General features: G+C 41.1%; 1 protein-coding gene across 1 annotated transcript in view; it reads left to right on the top strand.

Moving 5' to 3' along the window:
- The window catches only part of SUCLG2 (succinate-CoA ligase GDP-forming subunit beta), a 214,449-nt gene that overhangs the window by 91,500 nt on the left and 99,258 nt on the right, over nt 1-23,691 (top strand). Inside the window, exons 3-6 of the mRNA XM_045024985.1 lie at nt 7,762-7,861; nt 7,994-8,084; nt 19,831-19,983; nt 20,995-21,084. Coding sequence (XP_044880920.1) covers nt 7,762-7,861; nt 7,994-8,084; nt 19,831-19,983; nt 20,995-21,084 — 434 coding nt within the window. The remainder of the gene's footprint in view (nt 1-7,761; nt 7,862-7,993; nt 8,085-19,830; nt 19,984-20,994; nt 21,085-23,691) is intronic.

Here is a 23,691-nt window from a genome sequence, read left to right as displayed (position 1 = left end):
TTCACTGAGGAGGTCTGGATACACAGTGGCTTGTCGGGGGGTTCTGGCTCCAGGGGGAATGGGACTCTACAGGGGAGTCCAGGTGAAGGTTGTTGGGGATCAGCCAGGGGTGGGGGAGCTGGGTGTGTGCTGATGGGGCTCGGGGGTGTCTGGGATTGGAGAGCTTGGCAGGATGGTCCAGGCGCAGGGGGATGGGGCTCATCATGGTGGGGATCTAAGTATGTGGGGCTCAGTGGGGGATGGTCTGAGGGGTGGGGGTTCGGATGCAGGAGGGAGTTGCTCAGCAGGGATCTGGATGCAGGAGGGGTGGGACTCGGGAGAGGGGCACAGGTGCAGCATGAAGGTCTGGGTGCCAGGGGCTCAGGGGGAGTGATCTAGGTGCAGGGGTGGGGCTCCGGGTGCAGGGGGGAGTAGTTCAGTGGGAAGTCTGGATGTGGAAGGGATGGGGTTGGGGGGAGGGCTCTGCAGGGTGGGAGTTGAGGTACGGGTGGCTCAGTGGGGATTTTCTGGGTGTGGGAGGATCTGTGTATGGGGGGAGCTGGGTGCATGGGGTCCCCACTGTTTGTCCCCTCCCTCCTTCGCAAAGCTCCCCCACCCCCCATCTGCTATTCACATCCCTCAGCTTGCACCGGTTCCCGCAGCCCCCACTGGCCTGGGACGGCGAACCGCGGCCAGTAGGAGCCGCGGTCGGCCGAACCTGCTGACTCAGCAGGTAAACAAACTGGCCCGGCTTGCCAGGGTGCTAGAGGTTGCCGACCCCTGGTCTAAGAGCTGAGCCCGATGCAGGTAGGAACCATTAGCCGAGGCATCCTCAGACTTGTCTCCCCCCACACATGGTGATTTACCTCGCCAGCGGCTGCTCCCGGCATCTGAAACCATGTGCCCTCGCTTCTGGGGAGGCGCATGTGACCGCTCCTGCAGCTTCCCTTTGCTTCTCCATCATTCTCTATGGGGAAGCAAAGAAATCTGCGGGCGAGATGAATTCTGTGCGCATGTGGTGACGCAGAATTCCCCTAGGAGTGAACCTTAATTCTGCACCCTTGTGTGTGTATATACATTGTGGTAGTCATTAATTACATGATCACATGTAACTTTTTCCTCAGAACTCATGCCTCTAGGTGTGTAAATATATGAAATTGGTGCTCCTAGATCAAATGAAGACCCATTTATTATAGAAATATTTTAGGATTATCTTAAAATGCAGAAAATCTGGATACTTGATTACTTATTTTGAGAAAATTTAAGAGGCTGGTATTAAGGGTGAGCCTTAGCATAGTTGATTTTATCTAGCTTTAAAATTTTTATCACTGATGAAGTGTGTAGTAAGGGTTATGAAAGCAATTAATAACATCAGTGACAGGATCAAGGGACTGGCTAATTTATCGTTATAGGTTTTAATGAGGCTTATAATTTAGTAATAAATATACAATATATTCAAGAGTACGGAGTTATAAAAGGGATGATTTATCTGACTTATTTCGGAAGCTAGCCTGAAAAGCAAAGGTAGTGGAAAACACTCGTGTAGAAAGATGGTTGTGTAAGAGGTAGGGAGGGGGATAGAATGGGAAGGACAGAGAAGGAAGTTTAAGTTAAAAAACAAACAAAACTTGTTTAACATTCTCTGTAGACCTTTAACACACCTGAACACATTGCTGTGGTTTTTTTGGAGCGGGGACGGGGAGGGAGGAGGGGAAGATATGTCTTAATATGGGCAGCTACTATTTCACATCTTACTTTGCTTAGCTGGCAATTTGTGGGAGTGCTGTCTAAACTACTGCATCCCTCTTAAAGCTTAGAAGAAGAAGGGTAAGTAAGAAGGCTGTAGCCATATTAGCCTCTTGGGAAACATATTAGCTCTATCTTGAAAATAGCTAGGTAGAAAGTCCTGAATTTGAACATTTACTCTTTCAAGGTTGAAAGTTTGGTCTGGGATGTGACTGCCACAGCCAATGCTGAGGGGCATGCAAAGGGGGGGAGAGGGGGGTGCTGCAGGAGTCCTCATTACACACTGGCTTTTGGGGGGTGACAGCGGTAGGTATGTGTAGTGTCTGTTCCTCCCAACCACATTTTGACTAGCCTCTTCTCATGGATATGAGAGGAAAGTTTCTTATCTCCTCTGCCACCTATGTGAAGCCAGCCGCATTGTAGCCCTTCGATTTTTCTGGCCATGCTGATTACATTCATGTCCATCCAGACCTTTTTGTGTGAAGTTTATGTAGTGCTCACCAGGGTCAACAGGTCCATAGTGTGATTGGGAACACTACTCTGTAGGAGGCTCAATTGTCCTGCCCTTGATTCTGCTTCATTACACTGTAATGTTCTATTCCCGTGCCAGTGGGTTACTTGCATCTATTTTGCTATGTACACCGAACTCATAACAATAGATATTGCTGCAGCAAATTTTACAGCAAAATTTCATCCTCCGTTGAACTTACACAGCACTGCATGGATTTTAATTCACCACCTTCTCTTGATTTCCGCAGTGTATTCCGGTGCCTTACATGGCGGTAAAAATAGAATAAGACAATAGTGAATAATACCTATGTTTTTAAAACAGGTGCAAACATTAATTAATTTTCACAAAACCCCTGTGAAATAAGTAAGTAGTATTATCCCTGGTTTACAGATAGAGAGAAAGTGAGAGACTGATTACGAGGTTTGCTGAAAGTCATGAGAGTCAAAGGTACAATCAGGATTTGAGATCAGGAGGTCCTGGCTCCCAGTCCCATGCTCTAAACACATCTCAGATGATTCCTTATTAACATAGCCTTGAAGTTCTTTGGTTTAAAATTGTTCTTTGATCTTGTATCTGACCAGGCACATGATTCCTATTGTTATGTGAGATCAACCACACATCCTGCCATATGTTGTTTTTTCTGTACAGTGGTTTATTTTTCGATAAGCTACAGCAAATTTTAATGTATTTGTTAACATTCTTAATTTAATATCATATATTCCTATCAACAGGAATGGAAAGTTATCAGGTTCTGTAACAGGTGAAACCACAGTCCTCAATGCATTGTTTTGTGATCAAGAACCCAGTAGCTAAATATACACAGCAGTGGGCTGAAAACAAGCTGTTCATTTTTGCTGCAGGCAGTTCCAAGGGACTGGAATAATCATAGTTCCCAAAAAGCAAGTCCAATTTTATTAATTCAAAATAGGCTTTCATTATAGCACTGAGCCTATTTCAATTTCAAGGTGTAGCACTGCAATTTGTATTCACAATACTAATAGAAAAGAGGGAGATGTATTGTAGAATACAATATAAAGGTTTTTTGTCCCTTAGAGTATTGTTCCATTTTGAAATGTTAACATGTTAAATTTTGTCTTTGAAAAAATAGATAGGTTTTATCTATGTCAACATCTAGATATAATATTAATTTGCTAGGAATGTACTTATGTCTTTGCTATAATTGCAGGTCCTTAAAGTCGGTGAGAATTTTGCCTAAGGCTTTCTCTATACTTAAAAATTAGCTCAATATAACTACAGTGGGGGGGACCTTGACCTATATTGCTATGCCACCCTAATCCCCAGTGTAGATGCAGCAATGTTAATGGAAAAAAGTTCTGTCAACATTCAGGGAGGTGGTGTTGCTATGACGATGGAAAAACCTCTTCCATTGGTGTATGCTGCATCTGACACAGGGTTCTGCCAGCATAGCTATACCAGCAGAGGCTTCATAGTGTAGACACAGCCTAAGTAAGGACTGGAGACTTTTATCCTCAGCTCTGAGAAATGCCCTAGAAATCAGGTAGATTTTGTTGAAACAAATGTATGTAAATATTTTGAATGCACCTCTCCCCGGAACCAAGAAAGGCAAATTGACATGAAAATTACCAGAAATAACATTTTCCAATAATGTTAACTGAGAAACAAAATAAAATAAAAGTAAAATCTAGTGAAAACATTTTCAAGACTTTGATACTAAATTTATTCAGATTGTAATTAGTTAAGAACAGAGGCTTTCACCAGAAGGATTTCTTTATTCTGCATGGAACAGTTTGGAGATATTTACTGCTGAATTAGTGACAAAACCTATGCACTTTTAATGAGCAGTCTGACTTTTTTTGGTAACTCTAAAGAAAACACTTAAATTAATTTCACACAAAGACTTATCAGCCAATAGACAGAAATAGAAATTGATTGAGAGACCTTAGTTGCAAAGCAAAGTGCTGTTGAAAATGCTGCATTATACTGTAACATAGAACATGCTTTTAACTATTGACATGTTACTTCATTAATTGTGATAGGCCCTTTTCAAGTCTTATATATTTATAACTGCACAAATTTGTGCAGTTACAATTGCTTGTAGCTTTGATAAAACAGTTTGAATAGATCCATTATAACGTTCTTGTCTGAATATACGTGTAATATATTTCTGTACAAAATCTATTAGAATCTATGCTTCTTTTAGAAGTTATCCTGTGAGTACAGTTAAATCACTTTATATATTCTGACTAAAATTACATTTCTTGTATGGGATAGTCTTTCCTAATGCAATCTGGGAATTCAGGCAGGATGTAACAAAACAAATAGAAATTTGTGCTAGCTTTTCTAGAAATCAGATCTTTAAATAAAATAGAAATGGTGGCAATAAGTAGTGAATCAACTTGGTAAATACTGAATGATCAAGCCTAGTTACTGTAAAATAAGATTTGGCTGGTTTACTTCATTTTCCAGAGCTTGGGCACATAACTATTAAATTAAATTACTTCATGTTGGTTTCCCCTAGGGCAAGAAGAACCTGCTGCACTGTGTTCTGCTGAGCTGGTGTATTGATTAGTACTTGAGGTCTAACCTTTACATAGTTTTTCTTACTTTTTAGTGCACTTATTTATGACGTTGATAGTTGTCTTTGTGCAGTTATTTTATTGCCTAGATACTCTTTTGGCAGACTATAAAAATATATGCATTTAATTCAGCTCTCTGACTTTGTTATAGCCAAATGAACATAATTAGTTCATTTATAGCATGCAAGCTATGAGTGAAATTGACTTGGTGGCCTTAAGACCTGTGGTACAAAGGGTAATGATTACATACATAATTGACAGCACTTATCATTGGAAATACAAAGCTTTCATTGTCAGGATGGTTAGTGACTAATACTAATCTAATTAAATGCTTGTAGTGTCCATTAACAATGCCAACTTCGATGTTTTGTCATAGCAGCCATGTGATTTTAGGTTTTGCTACTGTGGGTTGGAAAATGATTTATAGTTTAATTCATCTTAATAATTTGTATGCTTAGAAAACACTGATATAAAACTTTGTTGCATTTAAATTTCCTTGTTATCTGCCTTGCAGTGGTATGAATAATAGGAGAACTGGGAACACGAATATGTTGAAATGCATGAAATATTTTCAAGGAGAATATTTTTAAGGGTCAGAATGATATATGCCAAACGTTAGTGGATGGATAAGCATGGGGATTTTGTCTTGAGAAGCTTGAAAATCAGATATTCTTTGGAGTGCTACTTTTACTAGCTGTGTGAAAAACCTTGTGTTTTAGTCTTAATCCTAAAATGTTGTTATTTATTTTTCTTTCCTTATGATTGTCCCAACCTCAATCTAGAATCTAACCCTAAATCTGAACTTTATCACATTAGAAATATGAAATGATATTGTGTGTGTGTCATTGCCAGAAATCTCTTCCCTATCAACAGTACGTTTAGCCATCTCTGAAAAATATTTATTTGTAATAGGAACATAAAAGTTGAGTTTTTACTGCGTATTTATACTTGTGGTTAAATGTTCAGGTAAATGGTTATAGTGTCAACTATAGTGACTGAGCAAATACTACATACACAAAATATGTGCATTAGTTAATGACTTCCATCCAACTCCTGTTGAAGTCAAAGCCTTCCATAAACTTCAACAGGAATTGCATCAGATCCCATAAGAACAAAACATGAAACAGTTTTAAACATGAGCATTTTCCAGACAATGCTTTATAGTGCATTAATATCTAGACCTCGTCTCTTCAAAACACATGTGGGGGCATCCTGTTAGCTGTGAAAAACTGAGACTAATAATCATTAATATAACATTTTTTGGACACTGTGTGTTAACCGATGAAGAAACAGTGTCCAAAAAATGGGGAGTGCTAGGGGCAGGACATTCTTTGAGGTTGGATCCGGGATGTTGTGGGGTGTCTCAGATCTGAAACTTGCTTCCTTCTTTGGCTGATGTAGTTAATTTGTGAGCTTTCAGCTTTTCCATGCTGACAAGAAGGGAGTAGTTTAGGAGAACGGGTGTAGGAGGTTTCAGTGGAGTTGCAGTGCAAAGTCCTGTTGGGTTCATTTGGGTAAATTCCTCCCCCATCATTATTATTATTTAACATTTACATTGCATTAGTCACTAAAGATTCCAACCATGCTGGACCCGATTTTAATGTGCACTGTGCAAACCTAGTAAACAAGAGTCCCTGCCTCAGAAGTTTACAGCCTGAAAGAGAAGACACAACAAGTGGATGAGACAAACATGCTCCTAGTTTGGAGGTCTCAGACCTCCTTCCCCAGGGGTTTTGCACCTTCCCCCCTTGAGGTTCAATCACTTTAGATGTCTTACCCCCCACTCCCCACAGGGTTCAGCCTGGCTTGGGGGAGGAGAGTGTCGCACCTTCCCTGCCTGCTAAGTATCCCAGCCCAGCCTCTCCCTCACAACTCCACCCATCAGGCAACAACCCTCCAACCTCCCTGGCCAGTCGCCACAAGGCAAGGAGAACGGTCTGGAAAATAAGACAAGAATGGTGGTTAATCTCTGTACATATAGCACTTCCTAGGGGAGCGGCTGTTACGCTCTGGGCATGATGCTGCATGGGCTGCACTGTTTCCCTGTGCACAGGCTTTGTAGGGGAAGGAGGCAGAGTGAGATTAGAGCAGCTGCTTCTCTGTACAAGGCCACACAGAGAGTGGAGGGGCAGAGTGAGGCTGGAGTAGCCATTTACCTCTGCCCAGGGTATTGTATTGCAGGTGAACGTCACCCAGGGCTGAAGAGGGTGTGCAAGGCCCCAGAACTGTGCTGTTTTTCTTGCACAGGGGTCAGGGAGACACATACAGATTAGTACCTAGGGCGTTCTGTATCCCTTGTGCACAGCAAAGCTGGACCTTCCCTACTCCACTGTAAAGTCGGGAGCTTGAGACCAGGGAAAAGGGCATTGGCTTGGCCACTGGATCAAGTGGACCAAAACCCCCATGTAGGGTTAGCAGCTGCTACTCTAGCCTAGGGATTGATGTACCAGCTGCTCCCTACCCAGCCTGCACTTGGAGATTGGATTCTTCCTTGCATCCCCATATGCATACCCCTATTGTTTGGGCTTCAATCAGGAGCTGAGATTTACTCTCTCGCCATAAACATTTGCCTGCTACCATATGCACATGTGACCACTCAAAGGACATATGCTCTGGTCCAGATATTGAAAACAATTCTAAAAACTAGGCAGTCAAACTATGCAAGTTACAGGGATTATTATGCAGGTTATGCATTATTATTGACAATGCTTTGTCTAAATATCAACATATCAATAGCCAGCTAATGGGTAACTCGTGGATGTTCTTTAACACTTTTTTGGTGTGTTGTATTATGAACAAAACTGACTTCTTTATAAGACTATCTAGCCGTTTTGAATTTTAGTTCGTTTGTTTTTAAATATGTTCTACCAGTTCTGTACTACTTGCTTTTTGAAATAGGTTAATAGTTGCTATGGATCAATAAATGACATTTAATAGCACAACAATGTATTTTTTTTCCTCTTACAGAGGCAACAGAAATCGTTCTAAAGGCTCAAATCCTAGCTGGAGGGAGAGGAAAAGGTGTTTTCAATAGTGGATTGAAAGGAGGGGTCCATCTAACTAAAGAGTAAGTCTCTAAAATTCGAAAGACAGGAGTAATATGCTACTGATAGTATTGAGGCTTTTGCAACGGCTGTTTTAACTGATCAAAATATCTTTAATACATGTTAGTAAATTGACTTTTTCCCTTCTTTTGTAGCCCGAAGGTTGTTGGGCAGCTTGCTGAACAGATGATTGGGTACAATCTTGCAACAAAACAAACTCCAAAGGATGGCGTTAAAGTTAAGAAAGTAAGATTTTTTTCCTTTTCCTTAAAAATTGAAGGTGGTTCAGTTGCAACTGTAAACTAACATGCTGTAGTTGCCATTGTGTTTTCCATTCCTTTTTTATTGAAATGCCTGATTGATTGCATCCTATTAATGTGACAAAGGAAAATGTGTTATCTTTGCTTCTTTTTAAATGTTTGTTCACCATTGAATATTTTGAAATTGGCCAGGACATGCACTTCATTTTGCTGTGTATGATGAAGTGAATGCCTAGCAAATTCTAACCTGATCGCTGTAGCAGAAATATGCCTTTTGGTAGGTGACTTCAAAAGGAGAAATATTACATTTTCTCATTTGGGGGTAGTTGCTTTTTCTAGGATGCCAAAAGTGCCTTTTTTGTGGGGTGGTCATGTCCTTAATTATTGGCCTAAGTAAGAGAAACATTCAGGCCAGGCTTTTTTAGACTTTCACCCTTCAATTAAATCCTGTAATGAAATTAAATCCAATAAGTAAGGCTGCTACTGGAAATTTTCTGATTTTTTGTCTCTAACTTTGCTTTGTTGAGAGAGGGCATATAATGAAGAGCTATGCTGTCTATTTGATGCCAGGAGACAGTGTGTTATGCAAACTTTTTTGGCATGAGTAGAAGAATAAAATAAGTAGTTGCTAATGCACTGCCAGTGTCTTGGCATTGACAGAGAAAGAGGACATGTAGCTGAAGAGATGCTTTTTGTTGAGTGTTTGAGGAACGTTCTGTTGTGTGTCTTTAGCAATATCTCCTGGGAAGAAGAAAAGCATACTATTATAGTTCCTGATAGAAGTTTAATTTTAAATAGTAAAATGAATAAACAAAAATTACTACTACCTCTCCGAAACTCTGATAATAAACACAAGAGAGACATTTCTCAGCTTACAGCTGTTCTCAGAATATTGTGTGGTGAAAGCTCTCTTCCTCTGTAAACGCCTTAGTCTTATTCCTTTTTGTGCTAACTGAACTGCTTGAAATACTCCAGCAGAGGAAGATTTGTCGTGCCCTCCCTCCGCACAATCTGATTAGAAGATTGTGCATTCGTTTAAATGGTCAAATCTACAAAGCAGACTTCTAATTTTCGCTGGAAATCAATAGAAAATGAAAGGTCTGTATTTTCACAATGGATTATTTAAATGAAAGTACACTAACTTAATTAGTAGAGAGAGTAGGAAGATGCTCTTACATAGTTGATTTCCAAAAAGCTCTATACAGTATGTACTGTAAAGATAAGACGTATTCCTTGTAGCTTCTTTTCTCCCCTTCAACACATTGTTTCTGTAAACGGGAGCAAGAGGATAGAGTATATCATGGAAACATAGTGACTAGATTTGAATGAATAGTGCAAAAAAGTCCCATGAATATTTGATTGGCTTTTTAAAGAAAATTGTCATTTCCTTAAATAGTGTTCCTTTTGTGTGTTGCTTTCCATGAAAATTCATCCCAGATAAAATAATCATAAGGTATTCTCATCCATCCAGGGAAGACAGAGAATACTATGTAGCTTATTTAACCAACCTCACCTAAACGATGTTGTTCAGCTATCAAGCCAGAGAGATTTTAATAAAGAAAAAAAATCCAGCAATGAATAAATCAGAGAAAATCAATCTGTTCAATTGTTCTGTGAAGAGAGAGAAAGCTAAATTCAGTGTAATGATTATTACTAATTATTGTAGTTGACTGGAGAGCGTATCCATATGAGAGATGGGTTTTCTCGCCTTTCTCTGAGGCATGGGGCATGGGTCACTTGCAGATTTAAACTTGTGTAAATGGTGGATTCTCAGCAAAACTCGAAGTCTTTAAATCATGATTTGAGAACTTCAGTAACTCAATCAGCGGTTAGGGGAATATTATAGGAATGAGTCGGTGAGATTTTTTAGGTGGTCAGACTAGGTGATCATGGTCTCTTCTGACCTTTAAGTCTCTATGAGGAAGAACATCAGGTGCTCAGATACTACAATGATTAGCACAGTGTAAGTACGTATATAGAATAGAATATGTGTATTTTTGCTGTCCAGCAAGGATATGTGGAAACATATTACAGTACACATAAAAGCATTTTAATGTGGATCCAGGATTTCTTTTCAATATGCATGTGCATTTTGTTGTTGTCTGCCGGGTTGCGCATCAGTAGTAAGGGATTGATAGCCCACATATTTTGTGTTTCTCATAGTAGGTAGTTATTTTGTTCTAAATGTAAAATGTTTACCATTGCAGTTTTTGGGCATTTCAGCCAATTGGCATATTCTCCATCTGCATCACATGCACACGTTTTCTTGAATTGTACTGCAATAACCAGTTTACTGTAAATTTTGTAAAAGCATGTTATAATAGTCATGATTTATCTAGGCTTTATGAGATTGCCAAGCAAACACACTAGCCCTACTTTATACTAAGTGAATACAAATATGAAAAGTAAATAATGGTAACTAGACTGCTATGTCCTCATTACTCAATAGATTTTGGAGAAAACATAGAACTTTATAATGATGCATCTCTCTCTAATTCAACAGAAGTGTTTTTGTGAAAAGCTAGTGACTCCTCTTAAAAGATATGTAGCGGGGTGTGTGTGTGAGGGGGGAACAACCTTTACTTTCTAGATAGACTCTGCTCTTGTTAGCATCTTGGAACTAGTTGCAATTTACACAAATTACAAGTCATTCAGAGTATTAGTATCACACTGTAGTACCAGGCTCCACAATCTTTGTCGTAGGATAGAATTTCATCATTGTATGTGATAGCTAAATGGATTTTGTATTTCCAGGATAACAGTTAACATATAGAAATTTTTGTGCACAGAAAATGTCTGGTAGATCTTAGTGAAAAAAATAAAAGGTAGCTGTTTGAGCAGAGGAGAGTGCCTTCAGTAACCTCTGCATTTAGTTATCACAAAGGAGATTCAGGAGATAGTAGGCATTTTTGTTTTATTGCAACAGGAATATAAGTCTTGTCCTATAATTTTGTTACAGTAAATTACAAGTTAGTAAGGAAAGACATTCTTATCTCATCGAAAAGCATTTGGGCTAACCTAAAAAACCCCACTCTTGTTTCTGAGTAAGTGTTCACACAGGGTGTTATATTGATATAATTATATTGGTTTATTTATATGAATATAACTGGTAAAACTCTGCCATGTAAACAGGACCTTATATTTTCATTTTTTATTAAGTCACAATGGTGAGGATTTGTTTCTTAATGCTGGTGGAAAAGTCCTTGAATAAACCAGCATCACCGTTCACGCTGATGGGATAAATTGCTCAGGTCCTGACAACAAAATAAAAATAGCTATTTGTTGCAAAGTGGATTTGGACAAATCTTGCAAATTTGCAATACAGACACCCGTGACCATACTTCTCAGGTGGTGATTTCGAACACCTCCACACAGGTGATGGAACTTAAAGTTGCACAATGCATCTGGACAACAGGTGTAATTTCTATCATCAGCATCAGCAGGTGTTAGTGATGAAAGGCATGAGCAGGAGTTCTAGGAGATAGCAATATTGTACTTCATTTTTAAGGATAAATCTTAAAGGTCAAAAACTTTCTACAGGTAGAATAGTCATGTAGAAAGTGCAGTTTGTTATCCAAAATTGAGTTCTCAAATGTAGAACTGTCTCTTTCTGCTTGTGTGCCCACAGTAGTATTTAAAATATGGCAGTGCTTCTTAAAATTGATACTTCTTAAATAAACAGAAGTCCTCTTGGCTCCTTTAGAACTTGGCAGCTATTTTGTGAGTTTTTACATAAAATCCTCTTATGGCACCCTGGAATTTGGAGAGTCTGGTTATCTGAGCAGGCAGTCTTCTGCTTATCATGACAACTTAGAGAACCTGATATCTGTGCCTTTTCTCCAAGCAATAAGAGAATTAGCATTTCTAATATATGATTCAGTATCAAAGGGCCATTTTAGATTTCCATGTGAAATTAGACATTTAACTTACAGGCAGATTGTTAGAAGGCTAAATGTTAAAGGAAGAAAATATGACGTTATCAGGGTGGCTTTATAATAACGGCTTTCCCAGGACATTTTTAAAATAAAACTGCTGTGGAAAATAGGATAATGAATCTTCATACTTTTCATCATAAGCAAAGCAGAACAATACAAGGAAAAAACCCCAAAATTCTATGTTTCCTGATGCATTGGCCTGGAACGATGGAGTCAGTTGCTTACGTCATGTGAACACCAAGTAGAAGCCCAAGTTGAATTACATGTGAAGGACTGGCACTTCTTGTCCCACTTTATCTTCCAAATTCTCTGTCTCTTGCCCCACCTGACTTAGATGGCATTGCAGATACAAACTACTGCCCCTTTCTCACTGGAGGTGGGTCGGAAATGTTACACAGTGGGAGTCTAAATGTATCAATGAACTCTACTGTGAAGACCAAGTCACCCACTTCAAAGCAGATGGACTCTGATGACGATTTCCTTAGGGAAGACTGAAAGAGTTGCTGGCCGTTAGAGACAGTAGCCGCTAGTCCACTCTTTCGTCTCATCCACTGATGTGTCAAAGCCCCCTTTGATGTGGCTGTCAATGAAAGATGATAGTCTTCCAAGCCTTAGGTGGCACTGGATGAGGAGCCTGATTTATCAGTGATTTTGCTGGGAGAGCTTCCTCATCAATTCAGGAATATTACTAAGGTATTTGGAGTTAGACTCTCATAACATAAGAACAGCCATCTATCCCAGTATCCTGTCTCCTGACATTGACCAATGCCAGGTGCCCCAGAGGGAATGAACAGAACAGATAATCATCAATTGATCCATCCCCTGTCACCCATTCCCAGCTTCTGGCAAACAGAGATTAGGGACACCATCCCTGCCCATCCTGGCTGATAGCCATTGATGGACCTATCCTCTATGAACTTATCTAGTTCTTCTTTGAACCCTGTTATAGTCTTGGCCTTTATAACATCCTCTGGCAGAGTGTTCCAGATGTTGGCTGTGCATTGTATGAAGAAATACTTACTTTTGTTTCTTTTAAACCTGCTGCTTATTAATTTCATTTGGTGACCCCTAGTTCTTGTGTAGTGAGAAGGAGTAAAAAACACTTCCTTATTTACTTTTTCCATTCTTCCTGATCCCTTCTTCCATTACCTCACTTTTTCCATCTTTTTATTGTCAAAAAAAGGAAGGAAGAACTAATGAGGGGATTCCCGATTAACCATTGGCATATGCCCCTCATTAATAACAAATGGGCAGTCTCTGACACTGCAGACTTCTGTTTTCATTTTTATACCAGGCGTGACATGACAGACACTTGTTTCTTACCAAGATGGAACTTTTTAAAGATAAGGTACCTTTTTTTCCCCTTACATACATCTTCCCTTTGCTCTAACCCTATTCTACTTGCAAGAAACTGCGAGGTATTCTACACTGATCTGTGGAGGAAATTAGAATTTTTACCTGAAAAAAAAGATAATTCTGTACCATGGATGCCTGTCAGTTACCTTGAACAACTCAAGGTTCTTCTTCGAGTGCTTGCTCATGTCGATTCCATTCTAGGTGTGTGCGCGCCCACATGCACAGTTGTTGGAGAATTTTACCTTAGCGGTATCCATAGGGTTGGCTGTGATACCCTCGGGAGTGCCTCGCTCATGCGTCGGTATATTAGGCGCCACCAGCCCTACGCCCTCTCAGTTCCTTCTTACCACCCCAGGCGGTTTGTCGGAGCATCTCTTTCCCTTGCCTAGCAAGGGAAAAGGTTCTCCTTTGCTTTCTGATTTAGTGCTTTGTAAATAGTTTTGTTGATAGTAATTAGCTAGTGAAGTAGTTGTTAAGTACTGTAGTTATAAGTTAGGGTCCCGGCGGGGACTTTGCCCAAGGTGGGACATGCCCCAGTCTCTGGGTTTTAAGTCCTGCGCTTACTGTAACAGGCCTATGCCTGTTAGTGACTCCCATAGCAGCTGCCTGAAGTGCAGGAATCACATGTCAAAGAAAAGTGTCGCATCTGTAAGCGCTTTTGACACAGAAGGAGTGTGACATCTGTTTGAGGGCCCCCCTCATGGAGGCTGTTCTCCGCCCGGCCTTGGGGCCATCCTGGATGGACTCAGCTCCCAGTACTTCAGCCTCTGTGTGTAGTATACACCCAACATCAGGTTCTACCTGGCACTGCTCCCCTTTGCTGGTGCCCAAGAAGAAATCTAAGAAGCGTGACCCAGCACCAAGCAAGAAAGACCAAGGGGCATCAAGTAAAGGACCGTGTTCAGGCTGCCCGCCCACCCTGGAACCAAATAGGGGTGTTCCCCCATGAGGCCTTCTAGCCCCCCGAAAGGATCTACCACAGACTCCAGGGAGCAGTAGGGGTCCCAGGCTCTTGGTGGAGCCACCGCTTTCCCAGGCCCTTCCGGCGCCCAGAGAGCAAAGGACTCTCCTAGCGCAGTCGGCACCGCACGTTGCAATGGTCCCAGCAAAGACTCCCTATGAAGGCAAGCCAGTCGTAGTATCCTCCTAGAAGGTGAGTGAATGCCGCTGGTCCCTGGAGCCGAGGCAGTGCTCTCCGTTGCCATGCCCTAGATCTCCATGTCAACCCTTGTTGCTGGTTCACCACTTCAGATCGCCTTCACCATGCTCCCGGTTTTGGCCCTCTCGACGAGGTTCGCCCAGTTTGAGACGCTGGTCACCACATGGCTGGCACTGGTCATCCTCCCACCAATTGTCTCCCTGACTTAGGTAATTGGCACCGAGACTGTGGGAACATTTCCCAGTGCGGTACTGATTCCCCCTGCCCCCAGCACTGATCTGCTTATTTAAGGCACCGTTCATCCACGGTGATGGGTAGCCACCAGATTCAGCCCCACCATGGTCACCAGAAGGGGATTCCTTCAGCACAGAAAGGGAGTTCAGCCCCTCACGGAGATAGCACTGGCGTGACTGGACACCTGAGGCTACATCCACCTCCACAATGCCGCCCTGGCAGCAGGGCCAATGGCCGGCGCAATGGCCCTACTGGAGTGCCTGGGGCGTGTCGGTTATGCTGATGCCTCCTTCGCCCCAGTCTTTAGGAGCTGCGTCAGAAAAGTAACAGACAGCATGGGTGGCACCAGGATTGGTGCGCAAAGCACAATCGGACGCCGGGGTGGAGGAACGAGTGCCCACCCCCCAAAACCTCCTTCCCCCACGGGGGATGAAGCCTTGGCCCCTCTCCTGGTGGTCCAGTTGTCCTCATCCTCTCCAGTTGAGGCTGTTGCGGGGCCCTCTCACGCTAGCCCACCGGACAATTTTAAGGAGCACCAAGCCCTGCTCTGAAGAGTGGCCACAAACTTAGGCCTAGAGGTGGAGGAGATGTCCCCAAGTTCTTGTTGAGGCAGGTACTACAGCGACATGGTGCTCCCTCCAAATGGTCTTGGGACACAGCTGATTCGGCGGCGAGGGTGGTCACTTCAGCAGTGGTTTTGAGATGCGGTTCTGTAGGGCTGCTACCTGGTCATCTGTTCACATGTTCACGTCTCACTATATGCTTACCCAGCAAGTCCAGGACGACTCTGGCTTTGGTAGAGCAGTGTTGCAAGCTGCACAACCATGAACTCATAGCCCATCTACAGGAATACTGCTTGTGAGTCACCTAGAATGGAATCGACATGAGCAAGCACTCGAAGAAAAAATGGTTACCTACCTTTCATAACTGTTGTTCTTCAAGATGTGTTGCTCATGTCCATTCCATTGCCCGCTCTCCTGCCCCTCTGTCAGAGTTGCCGGTAAGAAGGAACTGAGATGGTCTAGGGCCAGCGGAGCCTAATATACCAACGCATGAGCGCAGCACTCCAAAGGGCGCTACAGCTGACCCTACAGATACCTCTAAGGCAAAAGTCTCCAACAACTGTGTACGTGGGTGTGCACACACCTAGAACGGAATGGACACGAGCAACACATCAAAGAACAACAGTTACGTAAGGTAGGTTACTATGTTTTTTATTTCTGAAGTTATGGAGGTTAACATTTTTAGGTTAGGGTTTTTGATTGTTTTGATTTAAAGAATCCATGGGGTTTTTTTTTTTATGGTCTTCTAACCACCATTGACTGAGGCTGGGAGCCAAAGGGAATTGGACACTGAACTCTAATTTAAATTCAATGGGATCTGGACTCCTAACTCCCTGAGTGCCCTTTGAAAATCCCCCCCTTAGCTCTTACACATATCACTTAGCAGTATTTTAGTGACACTTCCATTAACATTTTTCCCTTTTCCTTTGTGCTATGGGAACTTTGTCTGAAGAACACAGATAAGAGTTTCTGGTGTCAAAATTTCAGGTGCCTTTTGACGAGTGGTTTTGCTTGACCTATCAATAGAGCAACTGACTCAACCATTTCAAATATACTGGTGCAGGTAAAAGTTCTAACTGCAACAAACCAAGCCCATTTGCCATATCCATGCTTGTTACATTAACAATAGTGACAGGAAGATGACCTACGCTCGGGATACTGGCTTTTCATTTCCCTTTATAGCAGCCTTGAATAATAAACCTTTACAAAATAAATTAGTTTTCTGTATTATTTGTTATTGGCTTCCTTTAACTCTAGTTTTCTTTAGTCTGCTTTTGAACAATTGCTTGTTTGAACTATTCCTTTAGCTCTCCAGATGTTCTGTGAAGAAAGCAAGGGAGAGGGAAAAGGAAGCAAAATTATTGTAAGGATGAAAATGTCTTCCCAGTCAAAGGTCCATAAACAAATAGCATTTTCCCTCCCTTCTGCCCAGTTGATAGAGAGGAACTTTATTTAATTTCTTGTTTCTTATTTTTTCTTTTTCTCTTAAGAAGTATGGACTGGCATAAGGTAAGTGCATTCTTCCTCATATACTCATTTAGTAGAATATCAAATAAATTGGTAAAAGTTTTTCTCATTTATAGTCATGGAACCTTGAAATCCAAGGAAGCATTATTCAATAGAATACACCCTACAGTTAGACACCAGGAACCTTACGTTTAAAACAAATGTGACTATGATTTGATTTCAACAAAGTTACACCAGCAGTAAATCTGACTGTGTATTTCATTCATTAAATAATGGATACTTCATGAATAATGGTATACACAAAACCTTAATCTAAGATGACTATTTAAAGCCATTGATTTATAAGCAGCCCAGATCAGTAGAAAGAACAGGAGTACTTGTGGCACCTTAGAGACTAATAAATTTATTTGAGCACAAGCTTTCGTGGGCTACAGCCCACTTCATCGGATGCATGCAGTGGAAAATACAGTAGGAAGATATAGATATAGATACACACGAGAGAGAGAGAGAGAGAACATGAAACAATGGGTGTTACCATACACACTCTAAGGAGAATGATCAGTTAAGGTGAGCTATTACCAGCAGGAGAGAAAAAAACTTTTTGTAGTAGTAATCAAAATGGTCCATTTGCAGCAGTTGACAAGAAGGTGTGAGGAACAGTCGGGTGGAAGGAATAAACATGGGGAAATAGTTTTACTTTGTATAATGACCCGACTGGTTTTTGAATGTTATATGTTAAATGGACACAAATCAGATGTCAAGAATTATAACATTAAAAAACCAGTCAGAGAACACTTCAGTCTCCCTGGCCACTCGATTACAGACCGAAAAGTCGCAATATTGCAACAAAAAAACTTAGAAAAAAACAGACTCCAACGGGAGACTGCTGAATTGGAATTAATTTGCAAAATGGACACCATTAAATTAGGCTTGAATAAAGACTGGGAGTGGATGGGTCATTACACAGAGTAAAACTATTTCCTCACGTTTATTCCTCCCCTCCCCCAATGTTCCTCACACCTTCTTGTCAACTTTTGCAAATGGACCATTTTGATTACTACTACAAAAAGGTTTTTTTTTCTCTCCTGCTGGTAATAGCTCACCTTAACTGATCACTCTTGTTAAGAGTGTGTATGGTAACACCCATTGTTTCATGTTCTCTGTGTGTGTGTGTGTGTGTGTGTGTATATCTTCCTACTATATTTTCCACTGCATGCATCCGATAAAGTGGGCTGTAGCCCACGAAAGCTTATGCTCAAATAAATTTGTTAGTCTCTAAGGTGCCACAAGTACTCCTGTTCTTTTTGCGGATACAGACTAACACAGCTGTTACTCTGAAACCAGGTCAGTAAGTCATTCTCATCTGATACTTGTTTCTTAGCTCACTTAGTGAACTGAATTGCTGCTCTCTATAGTTTCAATTGAAAGGGTGTCCATGTTAGAGTCGTCACCACCAGTCTGATGTGTCTCATTGCCACCCTTGGTGGTTGTGTCAGTAGAGAATCTAGAGAGTGAATGGAACTGGAGAGTGAATCACTCTGCCCCAAGGATGTTCCCTGGACTTCAGGGTTGAGGTAGAGAAGCATACATTGCTACCATGCTTGGTCTACTTTTACACAGAGAGCTCCGGTCCTGGGCTTGTCAGTCTGGCATCTATCATGATAACTAACAGCACCTACTAATAGTAATACAGCGAAGTTATTTAAAATGAATATTTAAAGTAATTTGATATCCTTGTGCCAAAAAGAGTTATTTTGGGGAGTAATGTGGCAAGTGTAAAAGTGTGCGTAGTCTCTTAAATGGCTGACAGGAAGTCCATCCATAACAACTTCCTTTTGATTAGTGTTGCTTTCCATCGGTCATTGCTATTAGGTAATAGGTCTGATGACCAACAATCCAGATGGAAAAGTGAGCATAGTTATTACTGTGCTGTAACAAAATGGGCACTTACCATGTCTCTGGCATTTTTTTCATTCATGAGGACAATAGTTACAATTAATTTACAGTAGCAGTGTTTTGTTTTAGGTCCTACTGCAGGTCAGTGCACACAGACTCCAAACACACAGGTGTAATGTAAAGTCCGTACTTCCTTGGAAGCTAACTATAGATCATAGATAGGCATGAGTGTGTTCCCCCATTTATGCTGGTGGAGGGGAGCAAAAGTATGGGGATCTGTTGTGAGGGGTGTAGAATGGGAGGAGTTGCAGCTCCATGATATGGAGGCATACTTTACAGTTTCGTTCCATGTGTCTTTGGGATCCTTTATAGTAGAAGAGGAGAGACCTTTAGAGCTATCCTCTCCTTGGGACATGGTGGGTTGCTAGGTTTAAATCTGCTCTGGAGTCAAACAACCTTAACTCCTCCTCTTGGACCTTCTATCCTCCTTGGAGATGGCCCTCCTTGGCCATCCATAGCAGACCATCTTCTTAGGAAGCAGTACTTCCAGTGAGCAGCACAGAGTGACTAAGGCTTGTTCTGCTGCTCTGAAATCTGCAGGGCTAATGTCTTATTTCTCTAAGGATCCCTAAGCTCCATAGGGTTAGCAAGCTATATGTACTCGCCCATCCCTTGCTTAAGTGCTAGAATCATGAAAGAATGGAGAGGAAATGCTGAGATTCTCCCTAGAAGTTGTCATCCTCTGCTTTGGGGTTTTTGTTTAGAAGGGATGATTGGGACCCTAGCTTACAATTATTATTATATATTCTAATGTAAATGGCTATAGGATATAGGAATTGAGAGATTCAGGAAGAAAAAGGCTAATGGAGTATCTGGTGCCTGTAACATAAAACTGCAGCTGCTTTAAGTCTGTTGAAATATGAGCCACTATATTCTCTGCTAGCAGTTCACAATGGTGTAAAATTTTATCCGTTTCTTCTGATTCATAATTGCTCTTTGGATTTTATGACATTTAATACTCCCAGATACCACAAGAAATTAAAAAATATTATGGTTAAATCTCACTAGCCAAGATATACCAGTTTAAAAGATTGGGTTTTTTTCCCCCATGTTAATTTTTAGGTGATGGTTGCAGAAGCATTGGATATTTCGAGGGAAACCTACTTTGCAATTTTGATGGACAGAGCTTGCAATGGACCTGTTATGGTTGGCAGCCCACAGGGGGGTGTTGACATAGAAGAAGTGGCGGCTTCTAGCCCGGAACTTATCTTTAAGGTATCAAAATAACATTTCAGATTCAAATTGTAATCAGATTTCCAAATGAAAAAAAATTCCTCTGCAGAAAGATGTTACAATAAATAAATAAACAAATAAAAACTTCATGTAACGAAATAGGGACCTGATCCTGGGAGATGAGGAAGGTTCAGCACCTCCTTGTGTTAACCCTAGACCTCTTTTCCTAATCTAGGCAAAGTCTCAGTGAGGCAATTGCGCTAAATTTCACATGTTAAATGTCATCTGTATATGAAGCATTTTCCTAAATGTGTCTTAGTCTCTTTCATGTTTCACTTTAACTAATTGGCAAGGGTGGTTAGTCTAGTTCAGGCAGGCTTAGGGTCAATACCATAATTGCCAATTAAACCCTACGCTTAATTTCAAAGGTGGACGTTATCAATTATTTCCTCCTCTTAGTATAGATTTAAGTCTTGCACCTCAGATACCACTGTGTTGTCACTGTTGACATGTACTCACCGCTGAACGATGAGTAATGCATTCTAGTATTTATAATGTTTCTGTGGCTTGATAATGAGGAGATAAGCTATTCATTTGGGAAAATAATTGATACAGACATGTATAATTATGTGGGGGGAAAAAGCAAAAATATTTAATGCACATTTTTGAAATTATATAAACTTAGTAATATTACTGGGCAGCAATACCACTGTCTTGGAGACTTTCCAGAAGATGTCATAAAAATTAACAGCCTAAATATTCATCAACGCCATCTGTACAGTAATTAAAAATGAAAACTCGTGTCAGATTGTCTTGTCAGCATGCCACCCTGAAGAATTATATAGTTTTTTGGAAGGACTGTTTTATAGATGGTGTGATAATTATAACATACCCTATAGGCAGCTGCTATAGCCTGAATCTCCGAGAACTTTGGCAAACTGCCATACTTTAATTACTAATTTGCAAATATATACTAAGCATTTTTCTTTTCAAGTTATAAATCTCTACTCAGATTGAATACCTTAATTCTTTTTATGTACTTTATTGTAACAGGAGGAAATAGATATTTTTGAAGGTGTAAAGGACAACCAAGCATTGCAGATGGCAAAAAATTTAGGATTCAAAGGACCTTTGCAACAGCAGGTAACTTGACAGGGAAGGGTTCAATTGTCTTCAGACAAAGGGGGTGGAGGTGCCAGTTCTGCCAAGTGATTGGTTCTGAGAGGCTTTATGCCTTTTAGGGTAATGCTTAAAACATTTGTATCTTAATAAATTGAACCTCTCTCATAACAGGTGTTGCCTATTTTAGATGCAGGTATGGATGCTAACAAAAAATTTATTGTTCCTGAAATTAAATAGATTCAGTCCTTGATCTTGTGAATTCCATTGATTTCAGTGGGTGTAATGGATTGCCTACATGGATCCCTTTGCTGGATCAGGTCCTTAATATCTCAAATGCATCCCCAGGAATCAACAAATACGTGTTTTGTATAGCAGAAGAATGTTTTACTTTTTTAAAGTCTGAGACACAATCAAACAAAGGCTACCAGTTTGCTGAGAGGATTTTGAGAGTAGAATTTTCAATGCATCAGCGCTTATCTCTGTTTTATGCTAGGAATTCTATAGAGTACATAATATCACAAGATACAGTGCTGGAGTGAATCACTTTGTAGATAGGAAACAGCTGTATTTGGGTTAATGTTAATGGGTGTAAAAGACAGCAATCATAAGCTCTTTCTTCATACTTTTCCCCATAATATCAAAATGCCTTTTCTGTAGAATCTTTGCATTTTTAATACAGCACTTCTAATTATTTTCCATCCCAACTGTGCAATTAACAAATGCATAATCATTAAGTTGATTAACGCACATTTGAAGATTTAGCAGTATCTTCAGTGAGAACGAATGATTATCTCAAACCTTTCAGCCCTTGCAAAGTTCTGGTACTTAATTATTGAGAACAATACTGGGACTGTTAAACTGAACTATTGTGTACATTTCTTTCCATGTGCCATAACCTCTTCAATGGGATTTACTGAAGTATGTAAATAAATAGGTCAGTAAATAAAAAGGTCCATCTGAATAGCGACTACTTCTAGCATATGATTCTGTGCTGCTCCTCTAAACGTACATCTACACCTCAGAGAGACCGATTGCAGCCAGTCTCAGAGCCCGGGGCTAAACCTGACTCAGAATCGCGCTGCAGGGCTAAAAATAGCAGCATAGATGTTTTGGGTTTGGGCTGGAGCCCGGACGGTGAAACCCAGCTATGGGGGTGGGTCTCGGAGCCCAGGCTCCTGCCCCAGCCTGAACATCTACCCTGCAAGTTTACAGCCCGCAGCCTGAGCCCTGCAAGTCCGCGTCAGCTGACCCAGGCCAGCCACACGTATTTAATTGTTGTGTAGACCGTACCCTTAGGGTCTCAGCACAAAACTTGTAGCCTAGGGGGCAGGGAGCTATGGTGGCTTTAAGCACCTTTGTGCCCTCTTGATTCTGGGCTGCCGTATAACTTACAGCTGCCTTATGGCCCACAGTGCTGCCCGGACTCTCCTTAGCTCTGCAGGTAGCAGCCTCATCCCCAGGATGCTCTGCCTGCCCTGGCATGCCCCCTACACCAAGGCTTGGAGGAAATAGCCATAGAGCTGTTGTCTACACTCAGTGCCTGTGCTGGGGGCACCTGCCCTGATACCGGGCTTTTAAAGCCCCCTTATACCGTTCCTGCCCTTTTCCCTTGTTATAAAGGGCTCGGAGTGGGCGTGAGACTGTCATCCCAATTTTATAGACCTGCTCACTGATACCTTAAAAACAAGAGCATGGCTAAATTCGGATGCAATAATGAATTTCTAGTACACCTCTACCCCAATATAACGTGACCCGATATAACACGAATTCAGATATAACGCAGTACACCAGTGCTCCGAGGGGGGGGGGAGGGGGCTGCGTGCTCCGGTGGATCAAAGCAAGTTCGATATAACGTGGTTTCACCTATAACACAGTAAGATTTTTTGGCTCCCGAGGACAGCATTATATCGAGGTAGAGGTGTAGTTAATGTTACATTATCTCCTATTTTAATTGTTGTAATCGTATCTTAGTTTGCTTGCAAATTGTATTTTTTTTTATTTATATGGATTCAATGTCTACTACTATTAATGTCTCAGTCACAGGGGCGCAATTCCTTGGGAGAGTCACCCAGAGAGCTGAGAGCAGGATTTGGTCCATTTGGTGTAGTCCCGAAGAAAGTGCAAATATATGTGCATACAGAACACACACAATTAGAGCTTGGCAAATGTCTCAGAATGGAATTTGCATTGGCTGTGTTCATGAACCTTTTGAATTCATTTTCTGCAGATTTTCGACTGAGCAAGTTTATTGGCAGAAACGTTTGTAGAAACTGAATTTTATGCACATATTTGTGAGAAGTGAATGTTTAATTCAAAGATGAGTATTCACACCAGAAATCTCATTCTAATAATTATGCCATCATCCAGTTAGGAAACAGGTTACATATTTCTGTGTCCATTTATAACTGAGACAGATAATAGCTCAAATATTAAACACTTGTAACAAACTGCTTGGGAATGGCCCACATAACAAGAATTTGCAGGGGAGGGATAGCTCAGTGGTTTGAGTATTGGCCTGCTAAACCCAGGGTTGAGAGTTCAGTCCTTGAGGGGGCCATTTAGGGATTTGGGGCAAAAATCTGATGGTACTTGGTCCTGCTGTGAAGGCAGGGGACTGGACTCAATGAC

This window comes from Mauremys mutica, chromosome 7 (assembly GCF_020497125.1).
Source record: "Mauremys mutica isolate MM-2020 ecotype Southern chromosome 7, ASM2049712v1, whole genome shotgun sequence".
Taxonomy (NCBI): Eukaryota; Metazoa; Chordata; order Testudines; family Geoemydidae; genus Mauremys; species Mauremys mutica.
Note: the sequence above shows the minus strand (reverse complement) of the source record. Positions and strands in the feature narration are given on the sequence as shown.